The following is a 10,449-nucleotide window of genomic DNA, read 5'->3' as shown; positions in this document are numbered from 1 at the left end:
ATATCTTCGCCCATCAGGGAGAACTTAATCTCACGCGGCCTCCTTCTGCCCGTGAGTAAAGTTGCCTCTGTTTTGTGCGCTGCCACACTCAGTCCAGTGTCCTCCATCCACTCTGCCACCTTTTGTAACGTCTGGTTTACCAGCGCCATCATCTCCTCTTCGTTTCTGGAGGACACCAGGACGGCCAGGTCGTCTGCGAACGCCAGCGTCCTCACTCCTACGGGCATCTCTAGCCTAAGCACAGCATCATACAGGACGTTCCATAGAGTCGGGCCCAAGACCGAGCCCTGTGGGACGCCGCACGTCATCTCGACGTATTCCTCCCCTTCCCCCACCAGGATTCCCCTGTCCTGCAGGTAGTCCTGTATGAGCGCTAACAGGGCTTTGTTGATTCGTTTTCCTTCTAGTGCCTCGATGATTTTCTTCCATGGAGCCGAATTAAAAGCGTTTTCGACGTCTATGGCGACGATGGCACATAGGTCCTTCCGGCCCCAGGTGCCCCGGTTGGCCGTTTCGGCAAACTTTAGTACCTCCTCCATGGCGTCTAAGGTAGACCTTCCTTTTCTAAATCCGAATTGGGAGTCCGCCAGCCCCCCCTTCTCGTCAAGTTCTTTCTCTAGCCTGGATCTGATGAGGTGCTCGAAGAGCTTTCCCATAATGTCGAGGAGACATATTGGCCTAAACTTCCTAATGCCTTCCGAATCTTGCTTCGTTTTCGGTATCAATACAAGTTTGGCTTCTTTCCACCTAGTTGGGAATTCTCCTTTTCCCGCGGATGCATTGATCACCGCAAGAACGTCACTGGTTGCCTCTTCCACCACCAGTTTTACAATCTCGGCTTGGATGCCGTCTGGACCTGGTGCTCTCTTTACCCGGAGTCTGCTCGCTGCATCCCTCAGCTCTTGTTCGCTGAACTCGATCTTCTCCTGGCAGGGCTCCTTTTGCCAAACCGTCCGTTCCCTACGAGGAAAGAGCTTCTTCACAGCTTCCTTCGTCTCCTCCTTGGAGGGCGGCGTCTCTTTTCTGAACTTCCCCATGGCTACCTTATAGCCCTTACCCCAGGGGTCTTCCTCTATCATTTCTATCAGCTCTTTCCACGCCGTTTGCTTCGCCTTCTTTATGTGTCCCCGAAGTTCCTTCTTGGTCATTCTGTACCGTTCTTCTAATTGCTGTATTTGTTCCGACGTAGTTTTCCTGCATTTACGCCCCCGCCCAAGAGTTCTTCTTGCTTTAAGGCACTTTGCCCTTTGCTCGGCAATGTCTCGGTTCCACCAGTACACTGGTCTTTTGTGTGCTGGGTGCCCCCCCCTACATGTGGCAAAGGAGGAGTTGCACATTTCCTCGATCTTTTGCATCAGTGTCCCTGTTGACCAGTGTCTGCCTCTACCACTGATCTCCTTCCTCACGAGTTCTCGATAGATGTTCAGTCCTTCTCCGTCGATTTTCCAGCTCTTCCTTACCCTCTTCGTTCTTGCTTCGTTTTCCTCTTTCGTTTTACATATTTCGAAGTAGATGTCCCTGTGGTCGCTGAGATTCTCCTCTGGGAGTACCTTCCAGTTCTTAATCTTATCCGCGAGGCCGTTCGACGTAATTGTAAGATCTATATTGGAAACGCTCTCCCCTCTCACAAAGGTGGGCTCGTCCCCCGTGTTTTGAATGGTGTAGTCTCTTTGGGCTATCCAATCCATAAGGATCCGTCCCCTTTCGTCCTCTTTTTTGGAGCCCCAAGCCGGCGACTTGGCGTTGAAATCGCCAACAATTATGCACTCCTCTCCGCTGGAATTTAGGTGGCCTTCTAATTCCCTAAGGAGCTGTTTGAACTCATCCAGAGTGGAGTTGGGCGATATGTAGCATCCATATAATGCGTACCCCCTGTACTCCACTCCCACGAAACCATTTCCAATATGTTTCCTAAGTGCCTCCGCCTTGTTGAATTGTCTGATTGCCACGTCTTTCCTCCTATCCAGCGTCCAAGGGCCCATTTCGGATAGTTTCTTATTTGGTTCCGCCACCACCGCGATGTCTATCTGTCTATCGTGAACTGTTCCGTGGAGTAGCTGGAAGGCTTCCCTGCTTCGGTTTAGGTTACACTGCAACACTTTTATTTTGTCTGGGCGTCCTGTTGGTCTTCCTCGTCCTCCTCCGCCCCTAAGACGGAGGGAGTCGCTGGGGAGTCCGGTTGAGACGCATGGGGTGTCGGGTGGGACTGTCCCGGACCGGGCTGCCCCGGCCCGGTCCGGGCACCCTCATGCTTCTCTGGTGAGGGGGGAGGGAAGGTCCCCCTCTATGTGTGGTTTCGCTGTATCCGTCCTGGCTTCTGGCACTTTACCTACCTCCTCGGTCTCCATCTGTGACATGTGTTTTTCTTCCGTTTGGGGTGGATGTCCGTTCTTTGCTGTACTGATGCTACGGATAAGTTTCCTAACTTCTTTTCTGCGAACGGGGCATTTATTTGATCCCGTCCTGTGGCCCTCCTCGTTGCATTGTAAGCAATATTCATTGCCCCGGCAGTCTGAGATTTTATGCCCCGGCTTGCCGCATTTCCTGCACAGGTTCTTTCTTTCCGGTCCGCTACACTTTGTGGAGATGTGTCCCTGTCCCCAGCACTTATAGCATCTTACGAGCTCGACCTTCTCGGTAGTGGTGCATAGACACAATCCTATTCTGATTTGCCTTTGGGTTAAAAGGCTTTCTCCTAGGTCCTTTTTGACCTGTATCGTCGCGACCTGCATTTCCGCTGGTCCCTTCCTTAGTGCTTTAACAACTATTTCTTGGGGCTGTACCTCCATTTTCTTTCCGACAGCTTCCGAGATTTGTTCCGCTGTGATATCGGCTTCGATGTTTCCGATATGTAGCTCCATTCCCTCTCCCCTAGGTCTGCTGATTGTCACCGATATGGCGTTGTCCTCTTCCACTATTGTCTTCCTGGCGTTTGCCAATGCTTCCTCGTTATTCTCGGTAACGATCAGAAGGTCGCCCTTATTGGTCTTGAGTGCCTTATATATTTTAAGATTCTCCGAGTTACCCAATGTCTTTTTGACTTTCTTGAGAAGGTCAATATACTCGCACCCAGGCTTCCGTACTATGAGTGCCCCAGTTTGTTTTTCCACACCTCTTCTCTTTGTTTGTTTTGGATTTGGATTTGCCGTGGGTATCCCGTTTACGGTGAAATTTTGGGGAACATGTATAGCCAGTTCTCTTCCCTTGTTCCTAAAAGCGATTTCCGCCAGTTTTCTTAGCTGATCGAGGGATGCCCTCGGAGGGATTGGGATGGCAACTTTTACCCTACCTTCGACCTGCATTGCATCAGCAATGTCCCTCAGTTTCTTTAAGATTTCTGCATTTAATGCTTTATCTTCCCAATTTGTCATCGACTTCTCGATCCGAATCTTCCATACGTATTTTGTGTTTACCTTTGACTTGAACTTCGTTGTCTGTACAATGTAAGAGATGTCGTCTTGTTCTTCCTCTTCCTCGACCAATTCTGGGTATCTCTCTTTGAACAGCCTCCCCATAGCTGTGGTGTCTAAACCCCCATCCTCTTCGTTGAGGAAAATTCCCAGGTCCCAGTCTCTAGATGCGGCAAGCGGTGATCCCTTGATTACCTTCGTAGCTTGATAGACGTCTTGCGGCCATTCTAGGTTTAGTACTCTCTCAACCTCCGCATATGTGCCGGGACGGTCCATCTGTGTCAGGATTTCCCTCCTGATGGATTCTTTGTCGTCATCGGTGCTTTGGGCGGTGGCGTCTACCCCTTGTTTCTGCTCCCTTTCCCTTTCAAGATCTTGGAGCGTCCGTTTGAGGATCTCAATTTCCTTTGCCTGCTTAGCTGCTTGCTGTTTAACCGCCTCCAGCTCCGCCCTGAGAGTCTTGGTATCCTCAGCCTCCTGTGGCGGGTCCGTCTGCGCATCCGCATCGTAGGTGATCCTTTCTACAGGCTCCCATCTCACTTCCTCCAACCAGGCCTTTATGGACTCATTTGCGAAAACTTTAGTGTTCCTATTGATGCTCTCCACCATATGTACGATCTCTTTCTTGGGCTGGTACGATGCTTTGATGGTGTTATTCAGCTTCTCCGCTATTTTGACGATATTTCCTATTGCCTCAATCGCCGAGAAGGCTACTGCACTTTCCTTTTTATTGTAAGCAGTCTTTGGACTTGGCGATGAGTCGACGTACTTCCTCTTTTTTGTACTGCCCTCCGATAGGGAACTACACCTCTGTAGTCTGCTAGTGAGATTTAATCTGCTGTGTAGAGGACCTGTTTTCGGTGTATCCACCATACTACCAGAAGCTCTTCCAGCCCCCTCCGCTTGGTCTTTCTCTTTCTCTCCAGTAGCAAGAAGCATCTCGGCCTGGTTGCCCACCGAAGATGCCCCACGGTTGCTTGCTGACGGTCGGGAGAGGCCCGCTTTACCACCTCCGGCGACCGGCACTGGGGAACTTCCCCCCTGTGCAGTAAACTTATTTCCTTTTTCGTCCTCCATCATATAAACCAAGCTCGTAGAATTTCATTTTATGCCTCCTGGCAGGCGTGTTGTCGTCTTGTCCTTTGTCGAATCCCCTCCATCCTTAACCTGGTCCTTGTCCATTGCGGTCTGCCGTGTTTTTTATCCAGGAGGTTGTCTCCTCCCTGCGCTATTGGTCCGCGGTGGCTATTTTATTTCACCACTACCCGCCGGCAAGCCGGTGAGGGCTTTCCCCTATCCGCCACCTGGGGGACGCGCCCAGTAGCGGTTGGCCTCCGCCCTGGGTGACCTGACCTGACCTGACCTGACCTGACCTGACCTGACCTGACCTGACCTGACCTGACCTGACCTGACCTGACCTGACCTGACCTGACCTGACCTGACCTGACCTGACCTGACCTGACCTGACCTGACCTGACCTGACCTGACCTGACCTGACCTTTTTTTTTTTTTTTTTTTTCCGGAGGAGAGGAAAATACGTTACGTACACCCCGGTTTCTATTGTGAGACCGGGGTAGTGTGGGGCTCTCCGACTAGGTGGACGTGTCGGCCTACCCACTAAAAACCTCTCCTCCTGTTCCTCCGCAGATGTTCGGAATCGCTTTCGCATTACTTCGAACAAATGCTGCTTTCTTTTCCGCTAAGTTGGCAGCCTTCCTTCCCTCCTTAGCTCTTCCCTTTCCTTCGTTCTTATAATATTTCTGACGAGTTGTGAGGTGCTCGCCCAGTTCTCTTCCGATGATAGCATCACTTCCACGAATTCCTCAGCATTGGGCCACGTGAGAGTCTTCTTCATGTATTCGAGCCTTTCTCCGTCGAACCTCTCGCACAAGAAGAGGGTGTGCTCCGGGTCATCCCTGTCCTCACCACAGAACCAGCACCTCTCGTCCGCAGTTTTGCCTATCCTGTGCAGGTAGGTTCCAAAACATCCATGACCCGTCAAGGCTTGGGTCAGGTAGAAGTCGGTATGGCCTTGTTTTCTGTCCAGCCAGGGACCGATATCTGGGATCAACTTTCTGGTCCACGCCCCGTTCTGGGCGTTCTGCCAGGCCGCTTGCCATTTCCGGCGGGTCCTGTCCTCAACGGCTTTCCGCGCCCCGGGACCCATCCTTCTGATCTCTACCCTCTCCTCGATCGCCAGGGCCATGGGTTTCGTTCCGGCGATTACCTGTAGCGCCTCGTTCGAGGTGGTACGGTAGGCGCTGGTCACCCGCAGTAGTGCCGTCCTCTGTGCCCTCTCCAGTTTTTCCAGGCTTTTGCTTTTAAGGTGCCTTGACCCCCAGATTTCAGCGCCGTACAGGATCTGGCTCCGCGCCACCGCCACCAGCATCCTCCTCCTGTATGGCTTCGCCCCCCCTGTGTTTGGCATCAGCCTGGACAGGGCTGCCATTGTCCTTTCCGCCTTGGCGGCAACCTCCTCTACGTGTGGTGCAAATCTTAACTCCTTATCGAGCCTGACCCCCAGGTACTTTATGGAGGTTTGCGGAGATATATCTTCGCCCATCAGGGAGAACTTAATCTCACGCGGCCTCCTTCTGCCCGTGAGTAAAGTTGCCTCTGTTTTGTGCGCTGCCACACTCAGTCCAGTGTCCTCCATCCACTCTGCCACCTTTTGTAACGTCTGGTTTACCAGCGCCATCATCTCCTCTTCGTTTCTGGAGGACACCAGGACGGCCAGGTCGTCTGCGAACGCCAGCGTCCTCACTCCTACGGGCATCTCTAGCCTAAGCACAGCATCATACAGGACGTTCCATAGAGTCGGGCCCAAGACCGAGCCCTGTGGGACGCCGCACGTCATCTCGACGTATTCCTCCCCTTCCCCCACCAGGATTCCCCTGTCCTGCAGGTAGTCCTGTATGAGCGCTAACAGGGCTTTGTTGATTCGTTTTCCTTCTAGTGCCTCGATGATTTTCTTCCATGGAGCCGAATTAAAAGCGTTTTCGACGTCTATGGCGACGATGGCACATAGGTCCTTCCGGCCCCAGGTGCCCCGGTTGGCCGTTTCAGCAAACTTTAGTACCTCCTCCATGGCGTCTAAGGTAGACCTTCCTTTTCTAAATCCGAATTGGGAGTCCGCCAGCCCCCCCTTCTCGTCAAGTTCTTTCTCTAGCCTGGATCTGATGAGGTGCTCGAAGAGCTTTCCCATAATGTCGAGGAGACATATTGGCCTAAACTTCCTAATGCCTTCCGAATCTTGCTTCGTTTTCGGTATCAATACAAGTTTGGCTTCTTTCCACCTAGTTGGGAATTCTCCTTTTCCCGCGGATGCATTGATCACCGCAAGAACGTCACTGGTTGCCTCTTCCACCACCAGTTTTACAATCTCGGCTTGGATGCCGTCTGGACCTGGTGCTCTCTTTACCCGGAGTCTGCTCGCTGCATCCCTCAGCTCTTGTTCGCTGAACTCGATCTTCTCCTGGCAGGGCTCCTTTTGCCAAACCGTCCGTTCCCTACGAGGAAAGAGCTTCTTCACAGCTTCCTTCGTCTCCTCCTTGGAGGGCGGCGTCTCTTTTCTGAACTTCCCCATGGCTACCTTATAGCCCTTACCCCAGGGGTCTTCCTCTATCATTTCTATCAGCTCTTTCCACGCCGTTTGCTTCGCCTTCTTTATGTGTCCCCGAAGTTCCTTCTTGGTCATTCTGTACCGGTCTTCTAATTGCTGTATTTGTTCCGACGTAGTTTTCCTGCATTTACGCCCCCGCCCAAGAGTTCTTCTTGCTTTAAGGCACTTTGCCCTTTGCTCGGCGATGTCTCGGTTCCACCAGTACACTGGTCTTTTGTGTGCTGGGTGCCCCCCCCTACATGTGGCAAAGGAGGAGTTGCACATTTCCTCGATCTTTTGCATCAGTGTCCCTGTTGACCAGTGTCTGCCTCTACCACTGATCTCCTTCCTCACGAGTTCTCGATAGATGTTCAGTCCTTCTCCGTCGATTTTCCAGCTCTTCCTTACCCTCTTCGTTCTTGCTTCGTTTTCCTCTTTCGTTTTACATATTTCGAAGTAGATGTCCCTGTGGTCGCTGAGATTCTCCTCTGGGAGTACCTTCCAGTTCTTAATCTTATCCGCGAGGCCGGTCGACGTAATTGTAAGATCTATATTGGAAACGCTCTCCCCTCTCACAAAGGTGGGCTCGTCCCCCGTGTTTTGAATGGTGTAGTCTCTTTGGGCTATCCAATCCATAAGGATCCGTCCCCTTTCGTCCTCTTTTTTGGAGCCCCAAGCCGGCGACTTGGCGTTGAAATCGCCAACAATTATGCACTCCTCTCCGCTGGAATTTAGGTGGCCTTCTAATTCCCTAAGGAGCTGTTTGAACTCATCCAGAGTGGAGTTGGGCGATATGTAGCATCCATATAATGCGTACCCCCTGTACTCCACTCCCACGAAACCATTTCCAATATGTTTCCTAAGTGCCTCCGCCTTGTTGAATTGTCTGATTGCCACGTCTTTCCTCCTATCCAGCGTCCAAGGGCCCATTTCGGATAGTTTCTTATTTGGTTCCGCCACCACCGCGATGTCTATCTGTCTATCGTGAACTGTTCCGTGGAGTAGCTGGAAGGCTTCCCTGCTTCGGTTTAGGTTACACTGCAACACTTTTATTTTGTCTGGGCGTCCTGTTGGTCTTCCTCGTCCTCCTCCGCCCCTAAGACGAAGGGAGTCGCTGGGGAGTCCGGTTGAGACGCATGGGGTGTCGGGTGGGACTGTCCCGGACCGGGCTGCCCCGGCCCGGTCCGGGCTGGTGAGGGGGGAGGGAAGGTCCCCCTCTATGTGTGGTTTCGCTGTATCCGTCCTGGCTTCTGGCACTTTACCTACCTCCTCGGTCTCCATCTGTGACATGTGTTTTTCTTCCGTTTGGGGTGGATGTCCGTTCTTTGCTGTACTGATGCTACGGATAAGTTTCCTAACTTCTTTTCTGCGAACGGGGCATTTATTTGATCCCGTCCTGTGGCCCTCCTCGTTGCATTGTAAGCAATATTCATTGCCCCGGCAGTCTGAGATTTTATGCCCCGGCTTGCCGCATTTCCTGCACAGGTTCTTTCTTTCCGGTCCGCTACACTTTGTGGAGATGTGTCCCTGTCCCCAGCACTTATAGCATCTTACGAGCTCGACCTTCTCGGTAGTGGTGCATAGACACAATCCTATTCTGATTTGCCTTTGGGTTAAAAGGCTTTCTCCTAGGTCCTTTTTGACCTGTATCGTCGCGACCTGCATTTCCGCTGGTCCCTTCCTTAGTGCTTTAACAACTATTTCTTGGGGCTGTACCTCCATTTTCTTTCCGACAGCTTCCGAGATTTGTTCCGCTGTGATATCGGCTTCGATGTTTCCGATATGTAGCTCCATTCCCTCTCCCCTAGGTCTGCTGATTGTCACCGATATGGCGTTGTCCTCTTCCACTATTGTCTTCCTGGCGTTTGCCAATGCTTCCTCGTTATTCTCGGTAACGATCAGAAGGTCGCCCTTATTGGTCTTGAGTGCCTTATATATTTTAAGATTCTCCGAGTTACCCAATGTCTTTTTGACTTTCTTGAGAAGGTCAATATACTCGCACCCAGGCTTCCGTACTATGAGTGCCCCAGTTTGTTTTTCCACACCTCTTCTCTTTGTTTGTTTTGGATTTGGATTTGCCGTGGGTATCCCGTTTACGGTGAAATTTTGGGGAACATGTATAGCCAGTTCTCTTCCCTTGTTCCTAAAAGCGATTTCCGCCAGTTTTCTTAGCTGATCGAGGGATGCCCTCGGAGGGATTGGGATGGCAACTTTTACCCTACCTTCGACCTGCATTGCATCAGCAATGTCCCTCAGTTTCTTTAAGATTTCTGCATTTAATGCTTTATCTTCCCAATTTGTCATCGACTTCTCGATCCGAATCTTCCATACGTATTTTGTGTTTACCTTTGACTTGAACTTCGTTGTCTGTACAATGTAAGAGATGTCGTCTTGTTCTTCCTCTTCCTCGACCAATTCTGGGTATCTCTCTTTGAACAGCCTCCCCATAGCTGTGGTGTCTAAACCCCCATCCTCTTCGTTGAGGAAAATTCCCAGGTCCCAGTCTCTAGATGCGGCAAGCGGTGATCCCTTGATTACCTTCGTAGCTTGATAGACGTCTTGCGGCCATTCTAGGTTTAGTACTCTCTCAACCTCCGCATATGTGCCGGGACGGTCCATCTGTGTCAGGATTTCCCTCCTGATGGATTCTTTGTCGTCATCGGTGCTTTGGGCGGTGGCGTCTACCCCTTGTTTCTGCTCCCTTTCCCTTTCAAGATCTTGGAGCGTCCGTTTGAGGATCTCAATTTCCTTTGCCTGCTTAGCTGCTTGCTGTTTAACCGCCTCCAGCTCCGCTCTGAGAGTCTTGGTATCCTCAGCCTCCTGTGGCGGGTCCGTCTGCGCATCCGCATCGTAGGTGATCCTTTCTACAGGCTCCCATCTCACTTCCTCCAACCAGGCCTTTATGGACTCATTTGCGAAAACTTTAGTGTTCCTATTGATGCTCTCCACCATATGTACGATCTCTTTCTTGGGCTGGTACGATGCTTTGATGGTGTTATTCAGCTTCTCCGCTATTTTGACGATATTTCCTATTGCCTCAATCGCCGAGAAGGCTACTGCACTTTCCTTTTTATTGTAAGCAGTCTTTGGACTTGGCGATGAGTCGACGTACTTCCTCTTTTTTGTACTGCCCTCCGATAGGGAACTACACCTCTGTAGTCTGCTAGTGAGATTTAATCTGCTGTGTAGAGGACCTGTTTTCGGTGTATCCACCATACTACCAGAAGCTCTTCCAGCCCCCTCCGCTTGGTCTTTCTCTTTCTCTCCAGTAGCAAGAAGCATCTCGGCCTGGTTGCCCACCGAAGATGCCCCACGGTTGCTTGCTGACGGTCGGGAGAGGCCCGCTTTACCACCTCCGGCGACCGGCACTGGGGAACTTCCCCCCTGTGCAGTAAACTTATTTCCTTTTTCGTCCTCCATCATATAAACCAAGCTCGT

The 10,449-nt window shown here is 51.4% G+C and overlaps 1 protein-coding gene across 1 annotated transcript; it reads right to left on the bottom strand.

Moving 5' to 3' along the window:
• Positions 1-5,109: 5,109 nt before the first annotated feature.
• On the bottom strand, positions 5,110-10,431 carry LOC135266775 (uncharacterized). The gene has a single exon (XM_064358036.1). It carries the CDS (start codon positions 10,429-10,431, stop codon positions 5,110-5,112), a length of 5,322 nt encoding a protein of 1,773 aa, XP_064214106.1.
• Between the last annotated feature and the right edge of the window lie 18 nt (positions 10,432-10,449).

The sequence above is a fragment of the Tribolium castaneum genome, chromosome 7, assembly GCF_031307605.1.
Source record: "Tribolium castaneum strain GA2 chromosome 7, icTriCast1.1, whole genome shotgun sequence".
In the NCBI taxonomy this organism is placed as follows: Eukaryota; Metazoa; Arthropoda; class Insecta; order Coleoptera; family Tenebrionidae; genus Tribolium; species Tribolium castaneum.
Note: the sequence above shows the minus strand (reverse complement) of the source record. Positions and strands in the feature narration are given on the sequence as shown.